The 16,069-nt window shown below is 39.3% G+C and overlaps 1 protein-coding gene across 3 annotated transcripts in view; it reads left to right on the top strand.

The window, feature by feature from the left end:
• Positions 1-4,944, top strand: part of cnksr3 (cnksr family member 3) — a 160,411-nt gene extending 155,467 nt beyond the window's left edge. For 2 of the 3 annotated variants that reach the window (XM_068044817.1, XM_068044815.1), the window contains 2 exons: positions 297-386; positions 1,137-4,944. In XM_068044817.1, the coding sequence (XP_067900918.1) occupies positions 297-386; positions 1,137-1,411 (365 nt within the window). In that variant the 3' untranslated portion in view covers positions 1,412-4,944. The remainder of the gene's footprint in view (positions 1-296; positions 387-1,136) is intronic. The other variant, XM_068044816.1, reaches the window with a different exon arrangement.
• Positions 4,945-16,069: the final 11,125 nt, after the last annotated feature.

Below are 16,069 nucleotides of genomic sequence, written 5' to 3'. Positions count from 1 at the left end.
CCGTAACAAAGTATGTCATGCCATGTGTGGGAGTGAGTTCCAAGGTCGCAATGAATTCTGAAGATTTGCATCAAAGCTGCTTCAACGTTGGTCTTGCACTTGCGTTCCATTATCTTATTTTAGGTTACTCCCAGGCTCATTTCATGTAGTTTTATTTCAGCTTTTTTTCTTAAACTCTAATAATTTAATGAATTTTTAAAATTGTATTTCAAACCCCATCTTAAAGTTGCGCAGAATGTTTGACTTTTTAAGGAAGCAGTGTGCACTGAAATTTAACAATGTTATGCTTTTAACAGGAAAACCGCGACCTCTGTCGATGCCAGTTAGTGGGAGTTGGATGGGTGCAGTTGAACCTTGTCCAAGGCCTAGAGTGGAAGGAAATAAAGGTTTGTCAAAAACTATGGTTAATTTTGATCTGTTGACTTAATTTGTTTATGGTATTTAATTTTTTTAGATTAGAGATACAGCACTGAAACAAGCCCTTCGGCCCACCGAGTCTGTGCCGAACATCAACCACCCATTTTTACTAATCCTACACTAATCCCATATTCCTACCAAACATCCCCACCTGTCCCGATATTTCCCTCCCACCTACCTATACTAGTGACAATTTATAACGGCCAATTTACCTACCAACCTGCAAGTCTTTTGGCTTGTGGGAGGAAACCGGAGCACCCGGAGAAAACCCACGCAGACACAGGGAGAACTTGCAAACTCCACACAGGCAGTACCCGGAATCGAAACCGGGTCCCTGGAGCTGTGAGGCTGTGGTGCTAACCACTACGCCACTGTGCCGCCCATTTAAGAAGTATTAAGATGGCCATATATTAAAGTTGCTTTTTTTGCTCAGCATAATGACATTTTGCACACTATTTAGAATGGCTTGGGAAAAGTGACTGCGACCATTAAATTGACATGTTTGAAGTCAGGAGCTCAGTGCTTGGGTTGTGGCATGTGCAAGGATGCTTCCAACTTACCCAAGTATGGATTTTAAAAGAATGCAACATGAACTGTCAAAGGAATCCAAATGAGATAAAAGGAAAATGGATTAATCTCAAGCTTGTATATTGTTTAACTTGTTCATTCCACAGGTTTCCTTAACTTCAGTTCTAATCGGGCAAAACAATCTGTTTCAGGGGAGGACTACCTCTATAGATACTTCAGCAATGATAGAATTCCACCAATCAGTGAAGATTATGTTGCAGCACACATTTCTAGACCAGTGGCTGGTAGACACTCTGGAAGGGCCGTGAATGGGAGATATTCTGTCAGCCCTGAACTACGCAGCAGTATGACATTCTCTACTCAGCAAGATGGACCCAAAAAAAGCACACATTCACCAGAAAAAAGCTCACTGGAACATTCATCACCGGTCAGTTGGATTACAAGACTTAAGCTATTAACTCACTGAATTTTATTTTTTGCCAGTCATTTCATACTTGTGCCCAAGAGCAAGTATACTAAGCTACTTCTTGTGATGTGAAAATGGAGAAAATACAGGTGGCGTTACTTTGTGTGTTTTTATGTTGATTTAAAAATTGGCCGATGTCCCAACAGATTCCTGTCAATGGTGCCTTATGCTGTGACTGAAATGGTTACAAATGCAATCTAGTTTTCTCCATTTGATCTGACTTTATAATCACCTACTGTTAAGTGTGCAGTGAAGTTGTGCAAACACTTGCTCAGGATATCTGGAGAAACAAGGATTTTAAGTTCTACAGCGTATAGTGTGTATGGTCTGAGCACTGTAGGACACTAAAGGATTTTGCATCAACTTTCTAAATTAGCTCCATAATAAGGTTCGTAATAGCTGCGTATTTTCCTTGAATAGTGAATCAAATTCAAATTAACTATGCTGTGCGTGTCATTAAAGATATTGAAAACAGAGCAAGAGTGTACGTTATGTTGCAAATGCAAGTCTTTCTATATGTGGGGGGGCGGCACAGTGGCGCAGTGGTTAGCACCCCAGCCTCACAGCTCCAGGGACCCGGGTTCGATTCTCGGTACTGCCTGTGCGGAGTTTGCAAGTTCTCCCTGTGTCTGCGTGGGTTTCCTCCGGGTGCTCCGGTTTCCTCCCACATGCCAAAGACTTGCAGGTTGATAGGTTAATTGGCCATTATAAATTGTCACTAGTATAGGTAGGTGGTAGGGGAATATAGGGACAGGTGAGGATGTAGTAGGAATATGGGATTAGTGTAGGATTAGTATAAATGGGTGGTTGATGGTCGGCACAGACTCGGTGGGCCGAAGGGCCTGTTTCAGTGCTGTATCTCTAAACTAAACTAAACATATACAGAAAACTTTGATGTAATACTTGACTCACCAAGCAACTCATTTGTTCCAAATATCTTGATGCCTCAGCTATCTTAATGTCCCTCCTGTGATTGACAAAGCAAGCTTGCAGTAATCAAGATGAAGCAAGTGTAAATAGTCTCAGGCTGTGATCCTGTTACTTGAAATTTGTAGAATCTTTCACAATATCTGATCCCAGATCTAAAATGTAGCAGCATGGTTGCAAACCTTAGCTAAATCTTTAATGGAATATGTTCTCAAAGTGCAGATAATCTCCTAAGGGCTTAATCAACTGGTATCATCAACCAAGACTGGATTGGGTTTTGAGATTCCTGCATTTGTAGTGTTCCTTCATTTATCCAACAATCATTGACCTCTGCATTATCCTTGAGAGATGCTGATGACAGCAATTTTCATCCTACTGCCATGCAAGTTCTGAGTTCCTTTACGTTTTTATTCCACTTTTTCTCCCCTGGTCACTTCATTCGAGCCTGTAATCTGAGGATGTTTAGAATATAGTTGCAGTTGGGTAATACTGACATTTGGATTTACCCTTTGTGATATATTGGGCACATCCTCATTGAAACTGTTCTGAAGATAGCATGAATTAGTATTTTTATTTTGAAATGCAGACTTAGAATTGGGATTTATCGTTTATTCCCTCTATAAATGGTTATCCCTCTCGTGCATATTTGGTCAGTTATTGAGCCTCTTAGATTCACTGTGGTTGGCTTCACAAATCCAAGTACAGCATCAATCATCATGTCTTTTATGAGTTTATAGAAGACTGATGTTTCTGGGTGTATAAACCAAGGGCGTTGAAGTTATTTGATGGACAATTTTTTTGTTTTCTTTAGCCGAAGGTACCTGAAGAACTGTGATCAAGGAAAGTCGATATTCAAATTTCAGTTCCTCAGAAGGTCATTGATTATCCTCAGTTGTGACCTATGTCTGCTCATTCCCAGCTCTTAAAGACCACAATCAAAATGTTGCTCTGGAAGAGTATGATGCACTGCATGATATAATTGACTATTTAAGGCATATTTTTATTTTCTAAAAAAAAAACTTTTAGTTCCTTTCTGTTGCTTTATATGTACTACTTCAGCAGTGAAGTAGTTGAACTGTACAAATATGTAGAGAAATTTTATAAAGCAAAATGATTGCAACCAAAGTTATGGGGATGCTCACTAAATGAGTGTAAAGCTTGACTCATTAAGCTAATGAGTTTCTAGTTCATATGGAGCACTAGATTAGTGATAATGGAAGTGTATGTTGTGTAATGAAATGAGGCATCTGTATATTTCTGGTTAGTAAGGGTGGTGTAGGCCTCTGTAATGGTAACTAAAAAGGTTGCAAGTTTAAAGGAATTAGTCTGGAAGTGCATTTAAGAAATGGGACACAAACCTGCACATGCAGTTTTCTTGCCAAATCGACAATTGTGCACCTGAAGTACTGGATTGTGTGGATTTACAACTATTTGGATGTTAAGAGTATTTAAATATATATATATATATATAAAATAATGTTTTATGGTTTTGTTTTTACTTGTATTAATGTACATTATTCAAAAGGTCTACCATGGCTATCAGTGTATAAACTGTTCTGTAATACAAGTATTGATAGAAACACTGAGTACCATGACATCCCATTTGCTTAAATTGGAACAATTTGCACAAGAAAGGCTTACCAGTATTTATATGCAGAGTTTCTGGCTGTCTATAGTTTTTTTTTAAACTTCTCCCCAACGAAGTCAGTTTATAGATGAGGGGGGCAATGTTTATTGTAGCTTTTTCGGGGAAACCAATGTCTATGCACATTTTTGGGTCAGAAAGAAGTGAAATGTTTATTGAGTTAAAATGTAGTTTAGTATTTGAAATATTTTGAAAGGTTAACACACTTAAATGTAAATAACTGTAACATGACTGCCTTTGTTTAAAACATGGTGTTAAAACTTGCAGGAGTACTGATTAAAGGTGCAGTGTTTTTCACAAACTCTAATTTTTCATTTATTGTGTACTATAATTGTGAAGATGCTCTAAAAATCGGAAGAGTTGGTTCTGTGCTCTAAAATACCCTGTTTAGATTTGTGGTACTTAATAAATCTTGCCTTATTACAGATTCAGGTGTTTCATTACATGACTGAAATAAATGCAAGCAATGACGAGCAGCATTCCTTCAGTCAGATTGAATGGGAAGGGCAAGGCGTCACTTTCTAAATGGGCACTGGTGGTGCAAAACCTTGCCTACTAACAGCGAAAAGAATGTGAACTACCCTTAATTTTCCAATCTGTACTGATAGGTGAGGTTCCTCTCTGTTGGCATGTACTTGGAAAATTATCCTAATGTGTTCAAATAGCTAAGGTTTCATAACTGAATAGTTTGTTCTATGTGCAATGCATACAATAATTGAGAATAGGTTGAAAGGAGAAAACTGCAAGTGCTGAAGTAATTTAAAAAAACTATAGTGGATTATTTAGCATGTAATTAAAGATAGGTTAATATTTGAGACCTTAAGAGTCTATAACTGAAATGCTAATCTGTCTTTCTTGAATGCTGATGGACCTGCTATGTATTTGCAGTGTTTCATTTCTAATTGAGAATATTTGTGTTCAGGTCTATAGCAGAAAAAATGTTGATTCAAATTAATATAGAATTATATTTCAAAATTAAAGATTAAAAATGTTCCATTCCAATTAAAATAATAGCGTTTCTGACCTTTTATTTGTAGAAATTAGCCTTGTTCATTATTTAATATTTCCAACATGGAGGTAAAGTTATTTTATAAGGAGTTCAATATAATATCTCAGATCTCCAAAGAAAGTGTGCTTTTATGACAGTGTTATTCTCTGTTCCTACTCTTTTCACTTTCCAGCATCCTGCACTGTGTGCAGTTTGAAAGTTCACTACCTGTACACCTGCAATACTGAAAGTGGATGTGAAAGGAAGTGTGACATTAGTTCATACTTCTATCTAACATCTTATCCCTGCTGAAACTTCTGGCCTCCACTCAGTCTTTCCTGACTTGCCAGGGTTTTATGCCCTACAGATTAATAAGTTAATGGTGCAGGTTGTACAATGGGAACGGTCCATCACGGAGGTGGACTACCCTGACAAAAATTTATTTAAATAAAATAGGCCTTTGCTTTAACCATTTGGTGATATAAAGAAATGGTATAGGAACAGCAGTTAGTCTATCCGTCCCCTCAAGCCTGCTATAAGTAAGTTGTGTAGTTCCCAATGTTCAGTTAGATGCAATAAAAAGCAATGAGCAAGTTTTCACTTACACATTACTTGTAATAATCCTAGATCAAGTTCATAATAGATTACTTCATCATTATGTAACTCAAGACAAGTTTACCATATGAAGGAATTGGAGCTGAGAGACTACTGATGTGTAGTGTTGTACATTTCCCTCCGACGCTTTATTAATGTGACCACGTATTAACTGCTGAGATTTGCCTTCATTCTACCAAAAGCAAACTCTTGTGAAGCCATAAGCTGAATCTTGCTTGCTCTTTATATTGTGAAGAATTGCAATGTTGTTTTACAAATCAAGGAGAAGCTGCATTTGCCTCAACAGATTCTGAAAAGGAGTCATCTTAGTACATACCCAAACTTGTGCAAGATGACAGACTTAGTATATATGTTGGAAATACTCAGCAGGTCTGGCAGCATCTGTGGCAAGAGAAGCAGAGTTAACGTTTCAGGTCAGTGACCTTTCATCAGAACTGGCAAAGGTTAGAAATGTAATAGGTTTTAAGCAAATAAAGTGGGGGTGGGATAAGAAATAACAAAAAGGAAGGTGTTGATAGGACCGAGAATAACTGACCAGAGGGTCATGGAGCAAAGACAAATGGTATGTTAAAGGTGTCTGAAAGACAAAGCGTTAGTGCAGAGAGGGTGTTAATTTACCGAAAAATGACCAGCCCTGGCCCAAAGCACAAACATAGAAAAAAAAAGTGGTTAAAAAAAAAAGAATGATGAAACAAACAAATAAAATAAACAAAGAAAAAAGAACTAAAAATAAAAAGAGGGGCCCGTCATGCTCTGAAATTATTGAACTCAGTGTTCAGTCTGGCAGGCTGTAGTGTGCCTAATCGGTAAATGTGATGTTCCTTGAGCTTGCGTTGATGATCACTAGAACACTGCAGCAAGCCCAGGAAAGATGTGTGGGCATGAGAGCAGTTGCTAATCCAGTAACATAACCATGACGTTGCCATCAAGGACAAATTAACACACATGCCCCAGCCAAATATGGGACTAATTCCAGGGGCCTGGCGCAAATGTGTTTTATTTAAGCATTGCATATTGTGATATGAAATGTTTTATTAATGCAATGTGTAAAGATTCTGCAGGCCCATATCATCATGCATTGTACTACATTTTTGGAGCAGGGGTGCAAATAGGTTTCAAATATTTTTGATGCCCAGGGCATCAAGAATTCTTAATCCAGCGCTGGTTACCATAATCATTATTGCTCTAAGAAAAACAATCTCTCAACTTCAAAATGCTTCAGCTTCTCATCTTCCCTACTCTTCCCCTGCCCACCATGATTGAGTAGATTTATGTAACCAGTAGCCGAACAATGCAGGTCAATAAGGTCTCTAGGCTTATCTGTTGAGTTAACTTATTTCAGATGGGGAAGAGAGAAATGCTACAATGCAGCAATTGGCCTCTACCCTGGGTCATGGAAAGTGAAAAAATTGGCTGGGCTTCCCACTTCTGATTGCTGTTCAGTGAACCTTGCTAGTAGTGTGCAAGTGTGAGGACTGGATCTAGTGCTGCTATAAGGATTCCTGCAGTTAAATGGAAGATCAAGATTCACTTGCAAATGATGGTCATTTGGACAAGGTGTCTGAGGCTATTTGGTATCTCTGGGGCTATTCTGCAAACAAAGAGTCATTACTTTCTGAATATAAGGAAAAAGATGAGGAGCAATCCAGAATAAAAATAATTAATTGGGGGGGGGGAGCCATCTTTAATGGGGTGAGAACAGATCTGGACCAGGTAAATTGAAATCAAAGATTGGCAGGAAAAACTGCAATGGAACAATGGACTGCCTACAAAGAGGAGATAGTTTGGAAATAGTTGAAGTACATTCTCATGAGGGGCAAAGGTCGGATAAACCGATCCAGGGCTCCCTAGATGATGACAGTGATAGAGAGTAAGATAAAGCAAAAAAAGGGTGCATGTGACATGTAAGGTGGATAATACGACGAAGAACCAGGCTGAAAATAGAAAGTTAAGAGGGAACTGAAAAAGAAATGAGAAGCAAAGAGAGAGTATGAGAAGAGACTGGTGGTTAACATAAAGGGAATCCAGAAGTCTTCTATAGGCATATAAATAGTAAGTGTGTAAAAAGAGTGGGGCTGATTACGGTCTAAAAAGGAGATTTATGGATGAAGGCAGGTGGCATGGGTGAGACACTAAATGAGTACTTTGCATCTGTCTTTGCCAAAGAAGATGATGCTGCCCAAGTCATAGTGAAAGTGGAGGTAGTTGAGACACTGGATAGGCTAAAAATTGATAGAGGAGGTATTAGATAGGCTGGCTGTGCTTAAAATTGATAAGTTACCAGGACCGGATGAGATGCATCCAAGGATACTGAGGGAGGTAAGGGGGAAATTGTGGCGGTACTGGCCATAATTTTCCAATCCTCCTTAGATACAGGGGTGGTACCAGAGGACTGGAGAATTGCAAATGTTACACCCTTGTTCAGAAAAGGGTGCAAGGATAAGTCTAGTATCTACAAACCAGTCAGTTTAATCTCAGTGGTGGGAATATTTTTAGAAATGATAATTTGCGATAAAATTAACAGTCACTTGGACAAATGTGGAGTACTTAAGGAATTTGTTAAGGGCAAAGCATACTTAACTGACATGCTTGAGTTTTATGATGCAAGAGAAGGGGTTGATGAGGGTCATGAGGTTGATGTGGTGTACATAGACTTCCAAAATGCATTTGATAAAGTGCCACATAACAGGCTTGTCAGCAAAGTTAAAGCCCATGAAATAAAAGTGATAGTGGCAGCATGGATACGAAGTTGGCTGGGTGACAGGAAACAGAGTATTAGTTTTTGTTTTTCAGACTGGAGGAAAATGTTTAGTGGGGTTCCACAGGGGTCAGTGTTAGGACCACTGCTTTTCTTGATGCATATTAATGACCTAGGTTTGGCTGTGGAGGGCACAATTTCAAAATTTGTAGATGAGACAAAACATGAAAGTATTGTGAACAATGAGGAGGATAATAAACTTCAAGAGAACGTAGCCTGGTGGAATGGGCAGACAAGTGGCAGATGAAATTTAATGCAGAGAAGTATGAAGTGACTCATTTTGGAAGGGAGAACAAGGAGAGGCAATATAAAATAAAGGGTACATTTTAAAGTGGGTGCAGGAGCAGAGGGACCTGGGGGGTGGGGGAGGAATCTATGGGCACAAATGATTGAAGGTGACAGGGCAGGTTGAGAAAGCGGTTAATAAAGCATACTGAATCTTGGGCTATTTATAAATCGGGCCATAGAGTACAAAAGCAAGGAAGTTATGATAAATCTGTATAGAACCCTGGTTTGGCCTCAACTGGAGTATTGTGTCCAATTCTGGGCACCACACTTTAGGAAGGATACAGATTCACAAGGATGAGGAACTTCATTACATGGATAGATTTAGAGAAGCTGAGGCTGTTCTCCTTGGAGAAGAGAAGGTTGAGAGGAGATTTGATAGGGATTTTCAAAATCCTGAGTGATCAGGACTGATGGGGAGAAACTGTTCCCGTTGGCAAGGATACAGATTTAAGGTGATTGGCAAAATAAGCAATGGCGACATGAAAAACTTTTACACAGCACATGGTTAGTATCTGGAATGGTCTGACTGAGAGTGTGATGGAGGCAGATTTAATAGCAGTCTTCAAAAGGAAATTGGATAATTACCTAAAGTGGAAAAAAAATTTGCAGAGCTAGGGGTTTGAATGGACTAGATGAGTTGCTCTTCCAGAGAGCTGGCACAGATATGACTGGCCGAATTACCTCTTTCTGTGCTGTAACCTTTCTATGATTCTATTCTATGATTTTTATAAAAGATGGGAAAAGTTGGGTGTCCTTTGCCCTAGTTTTTAGTTCTCCTAAGGGCTTTCTGTTCTCAAAGACAGTGAACTGTGCTCCACAGACATCAGCAATGTAATATCTATTCCAGTGGCCATACACATGCAATCTGCTTTCTCTGTCATTGAACTTAAAGACACTTGTGGTTTATAGTGTATGATTTCTAGTAACAATATTAAATAATTTGGTATATGTATTTTGACCCTAAAGTTACAGATTTATGTCTATTCCTTCCCTGCTTAAATGTATGAGTTTGTCAAGCAAGTATTCTTAACACATTTCCTTTTAAAAGAGGAGTTTTCTGATCTATTTCTATCTTATTTTAAAGCTGACTCCAGCCTGTGTACAGGAATGGATGGTAAGCCTGATGTGCTGTAATAGATGAGCAGTAATTGAGATTTAGTGTAAATCTTTTAGTTAAATTTGCTGTTTCTTTTGATTTGGCTATTATCCAGTTGTATGTTCTTAGGCTGATTATAGTGCTAATTTAATTCCTGGTTCTTTTCTGTTAAGCTGTGCTATTAAAGTAAAGGTGGAGAAGAGAACATTTTTCTAATCGTTTCATGGCTCCCAGCTTCAGTATCAAATCCACATCGGCAATATTGGAATTAAACACATTCTGCTCAGTCATAAAACAGTGCACCCAAACACTAACCTCAGGGTGCCCTCTGCTGTCAATTTTCAGAATGTTTCCATTTCTCACTCAAGCCATTTTTCTTGTGAAGGTTGGGGCAGGAGGTTTGTTATTCCTCTGTTAATTTTTAACATATTAGGCTGAGGATTCACACCTGCAAAGAATTGGGTTGAATTCTTACAGCTGTCATAATACATTGATTTCATTCATCTGGACCACGTTTGAACCCAGGCCCTAAAGGTAAAAGGATGGTTTTCCAATTCTTTATACTACCCACGCCCTAGCTAATTTTCCCCCTTGAGTGCTAAATGTAACTTTTCACCTGCTTCTCATTGTACAGTATCTGCAAAATATTTTAGTTTTCAGTAACAAGTCCAGGCTTGTATGAACTGAATTGCTATTTTTAACTTGTTTATGTAAACACGTCATCTGACAAAAAATGCTCTTTTTACCTATGTATTTGTGCTGTGTACAAATGTTCACACAGAACGTTGACTATTGACATTGGCCAGCATCAATCTTTTAAACTAAGCAATTATTGCTCCTTCATTCTCTTCAAGTATTGAGTTTAAGTAGATGGAGAATATTGCCGTTTGGTTTTAGGATGCTTATTAAACTACAGTGTGGCTGCCACACTTCTTCCTAATTTTCCAAGTGGATCTGCATTCAGAAGTGCTGAACAAACAGCACAAAATCATGTGGTTCATTTGAAATTCCTTGGATTACACAGCACTTGACCTTTGTCCGGTTGTTTGAAAAAGAAGTGTTTGAATAATTTGGTTGCAAATCCAGTTATTCCAGTCAAGCTGCTATTTGATATTTGTTTTTGTTCTGTAACAATGGCTGAACAATTCAAACTGTGAATTTCCTCAGTACTGTATTCCTACGTTTTAATTATATTTTTTTAATGGTATCCCCACTGTCCTCTGCTGTACCAGCTGAACTATCAAGGACACATTGATTTTTAATGGTCTAAACTGCTCTTTGTTAGAAATGAGTATGGCAGCAACCTTCAAGAGACCAATGCTTCACAAGAAAAACACTAATCTTTATAGATACATGGAGAGAATTGATACCACTTAAGTCTCCAGTGTTCCAAAATGAAGATGCATGGTAAGCAACATGTTCTCTTCCTGCACACTGTCACTGACTCCCCACTCTAACACTTAAGAGCATAAATAAGAGCAGGAGTGGGCCATAACGGCCCCTCGAGCCTCCTTCACCATTCATCAACTCCACTTTCCCTCCCTATCCCATATTCCTTGATTTCCTTAGTGCTGAAAATCTGTTGATCTCAGTCTCAAATATACTCAGCAACTGAGCATCCATAGCCGTCTGGGATACAGAATTCCCAAGATTCAATACCCTCTAATGAAGAAATTTTTCCTCATTCCAGTCCTAAATGGCTGATTCCTTATCCTGAACCTGTGATCCCTAGTTCTAAACTCTCCAGCCAGAGGTAACAGCTTCTCAGTATCTACCCTGTCGAGCCCTCAGACTTTTACGTGTTTCAATGAAGTCACCTCTCATTCTTATGAACTCCAGAGAGTATAGGCCCATTCTCCTCAACATCTCCTGATAGAACAGCCCCTCATCCCAGGAATCATTATTGTGAACTTTCATTGCAGCCCCTCAAAGGAAAGTATATCCTTTCTTAGGTAATGAGATCAAAACTTTGTACACAGTACTCCAGGTTTGATCTCCCGTAGCCCTATAATATTGCAGCAAGACTTCATTACCCTTATATTGCAACCTCCTTGCAATGAGGACTGACATATCATTTGCCTTCCTCATTGTTTGCTGTACCTGCATGTTAACTTTGTGATTTGTGTACAAGGATTCCCAAATCCCTCTGAATACCAACATTTACTAGTGTCTTATCTTTTAAAAAATATTCTGCTTTTTCCTTCTTACCACCAAAGTGGATAATTTCACACTTCCCCACGTTATACTACATCTGCCAACTTCTTGCCTAATCACTTAACTGATCTATATCTCTTTGTAGCCCCTTTACATCCTATCACAGCTTATTTTCCCACCTAGCTTTGTATTGTCAGTAAACCAATATATTCCACTCAGTCCTCTCCTCTCTGTCATTGATATAGATTGTAATTAGCTGCAACACTTTTTCCACACCCCTGACTGACTCCCAGCTGTAACACTTTCCCCATACTCTCATTGAATCCTTGCAGTAATACATCCCCCATCCCCACATTTTTCACCAACTCCCTATTGTAACACTTTACCACACCCTTGGCTGGCGCCCAACCGTAGCATTAACTTGCGTAAGTTAAGCAAGGACTTTCTAACTAATAATGTTGGTAATCTTATAAATCTGTAAAATTTTATTTGAAATGAAACTGGTACAGTAGTAGCGCTTCAGATACTTATAACTATGTCCATAATGTTGTACAAATTATGCTAATTTTATTGGTTTTGCTCTTGTAAAATTACATTTGTTACGACCAGGTGAGAAAGTTGTCTAGGGGTCTTTCTCAGCCTTCATCTAGTCTTATTGTAACAGGGTTTAATTTTAAATACACTGTTTTGAGCTCCCCCTTGGTGAATCCTTGTTCCCCGCTTTCCAATTATAAGGCAAAGAAATGAGCACAAACGGCCGCCTTAGGTTTAAAGAAGAAAAGTGAAATTTATTAAAACTTCAATTCTAATTCAGTTAACGGCTACAGATACACACCACGCCCCACGCTAGCATGCATACGCGATACGCACATGCAAATAGACTGAAAAGAGCAGAAGAAAAATAAAATAGAGGGGTTTCGGGCAACATCAGAAGAGTTTCTTGTTACTGTACTTCGAGCTCACTGTAGTCCTTTTATTGGTAGTCTTGCTTTTCACTGAAGCCCAGTATTATTCTTAAACCTTGTTCACTGTAGGAGACTTTTCTCTCTTGGGGTTCACGTGTCTTCAATGGGTCTTCAGTTCCATGAGAAAGAGATGGGGGCAGTCAGGACAGAGGTCTTTTCAGTCCAGGAGCAAACAGCTTTCTGAGTTCAAATTCAAAAAACTCCAACAGCCAGTTAGTCATGTGATTAACTGATCTGACCACGTCTGTTTGTGCATTTGGCCATTTTAGCAGTTAACCTGGAATACTAGCCTCTCCACCTTCAACGTCTGGTAATCAAAAGGATTAAATTGGAGCAGGGAGTGGCCCCTTTGTCCTTTCCAAGTACTGTCTGTTACCAAGCAAAAATATCTTTCCAGTCAAGAGTCTGGTGTGTTTTTTAAAAAAAAGCAAGTTCTTTATTCCAATAACAGTTTAAAAAATCAATGTTCATGTGGTGAAACTAATGTGTCTCATTCTTGGCAGATGCGGGCCTGCATGACACATTTCATAATGTTCTGTGCGGCACATCAGTTTGTAGCACTAGGACTGTTGTCTGTCCCACAGATACTCGGAATTTGGAAGGTGCCTATTTATCCATAAGGTGGTTTTAACTGTTGCAGTTAATGCACAATTTCATTGTGAATGTGTTTTGGATCTGCACTCATGTTATTAAAACATTTCTTCATCACTGCTCAGTCTATTTTTTAAAATGGAGCCGTGTGGAGAGTGAACTATTTTAATACAGAATTACCTTTTTGAAGTATTAACTATAAGTTTTGTTAGCATTATAAATGTAATTGCTATTTAATCTTTATAGACAAATGTATAGTAAACTTTGAATATAGTATTTACTGTTCTGTTCACTATAGGTATAAAAATACTTAATAGTTTTATTTATAATGTGAAATTCTGGCATTATTAGAATTTTCTGTTGGCTCATTATAGCTGTACTGTGAAGTGGAATGGTGCAAGTTCACAATTGAATGTTGTGAGTTCTCTGGACCTGATGGGGGAAGTGATAAGTGAAAATGAGCCATTTCCCTGAAAGATTCCAAGAATGAGTCAATCCACAGGGGCCTGGGTGCCTACTGACCCCTCGATGGACCAAAGGTAGGAGGAACTTTTTTTGTCAAAATTCAGCACACTCCTCCTCTGACACATGGGGGGTGGATTTGCTGGGGCTTCTCCCACTTTGTTATAACCTTGGTGGAAATGCCATTGGTGTGCATAAATAGGGCCTCTGCTGAACTTCCACTGAAGTTGTAGCAGAGCAAGAGAAGCCCAGTGGAAATTTGTCCATTTTATCCATTGTTTGGTGATTTTTCAGCTACTTCTCCTTTTTCATTTATTTAACCCTTTCTGATTTGCTTTGTCTTGAAACTTTATTTTGTGCCCATCCACCAGAGGCCAGCAGAGTATTCCAGTGATATAAAAACAAGAAATGCTGGAACCACTCAGCAGGTGTGGCAGCATCTGTGAAAAGAGAAGCAGAGTTAACGTTTCGGGTCAGTGACCCTTCTTTGGAACTGACAAATATTAGAAAAGTCACAGGTTATAAGCAAGTGAGGTGGGGGTGGGGCAAGAGATAACAAAGGAGAAGGTGTAGATTGGACAAGGCCACATAGCTGACCAAAAGGTCATGGAGCAAAGGCAAACAATATGTTAATGGTGTGTTGAAAGACAAAGCATTATTACAGATTAGGTGTTAACGGACTGAATATTGAACAGCAGCAAGTGCAAACCTGAAAAAAAACAGTGGGTAAGCAAACTGAACAAACTAAGATGAAATGAAATAAATGCAAAAAAAAAATTGTAAAAAATGTAAAAAAGAAAACAAGAAAAAATAACTAAAAATGAAAGTAAAATGGGGGGCTGTCATGCTCTGAGATTATTGAACTCAATGTTCAGTCCGGCTGGCTGTAGTGTGCCTAATCGGTAGATGAGATGCTGTTCTTCGAGCTTGCGTTGATGTTCACTGGAACACTGCAGCAATCCCAGGACAGAGATGTGAGCATGAGAGCAGGGGGGAGTGTTGAAATGGCAAGCAACCGGAAGCTCAGGATCCTGCTTGCGGACTGAGCGGAGATGTTCCGCAAAGACAGGCATAACTAGAACCTCACTTGCTTATAACCTGTGACAGTCTGCGCTTGGTCTCCCCAATGTAGAGGAGACCACATTGTGAGCAGCGAATACAGTATACTACATTGAAAGAAGTACAAGTAAATTGCTGCTTCACCTGAAAGGAGTGTTTGGGGCCTGGGATAGTGAGGAGAGAGGAGGTAAAAGGGCAGGTATTACACCTCTTGCAATTGCAGGGGAAGGTGCCATGGCACGGGGACGAGGTGGTGGGGGTAATGGAGGAGTGGACCAGGGTGTCACGGAGGGAACGATCCCTTCGGAATGCTGATGGGAAGGGAGGGGAAGATGCGTTTTTTAGTGGCATCACACTGGAGGTGGCGGAAATGGCGGAGGATGATCCTTTGGATATGGAGGCTGATGGGGTGGAAAGTGAGGACAAGGGGAACCCTGTCACGGTTCTGGGAGGGAGGGGAAGGGGTGAGGGCAGAGGTGCGGGAAATGGGCCGGACACGGTTGAGGGCCCTGCAAAACGCAGTGGGGGGAAATCCTCGGTTGAGGAAAAAGGAGGTCATATCAGAAGCACCGTATTCCAGTGCATTGGAGATGAATGGGTAAGGTACCTCTTATTTGTAAAATCAACTCTCTTGCTGTAATTTCAATATTGAACATTTTTTAATAAGCTATATGCGAAGATGTAAATGTTTTATGTAGGTTGGCCTTACTGTAGAGGACCAAGGTAGAAAAAATTAACCCTCATTTTTTTGTTTTTACTGCTTTGAATAAACAATGAGTATTACAGTGGCTTGAATGCTAATAAACATGTTAGTAAAGCCCTGACAAAACAGATCCACTTTTGTTTTTAAAAAAAGGAACTTGTACTTAACTTCTGTCAGAAAGCAAACTTCAATCTGCAGCATCAATATGCTGTGAAGTACACAGTGCAGTTAATGTGAAACACTGAGCTGCATTCTAAGTTCAGTGAACCAATTACATGCACTTTGGGCAATTTTATATTATTGAGATGAGTAATCACTTATTTCAGCCGAAGTATTGACCCAGTCACCAGCAAGAACTTACGTAAAAGCTCAAATAGCTCCACCCTTTGTCCCATCAATTCTCCAAA

Source organism: Heterodontus francisci, chromosome 13 (genome assembly GCF_036365525.1).
Source record: "Heterodontus francisci isolate sHetFra1 chromosome 13, sHetFra1.hap1, whole genome shotgun sequence".
Lineage (NCBI taxonomy): Eukaryota > Metazoa > Chordata > Chondrichthyes > Heterodontiformes > Heterodontidae > Heterodontus > Heterodontus francisci.
Note: the sequence above shows the minus strand (reverse complement) of the source record. Positions and strands in the feature narration are given on the sequence as shown.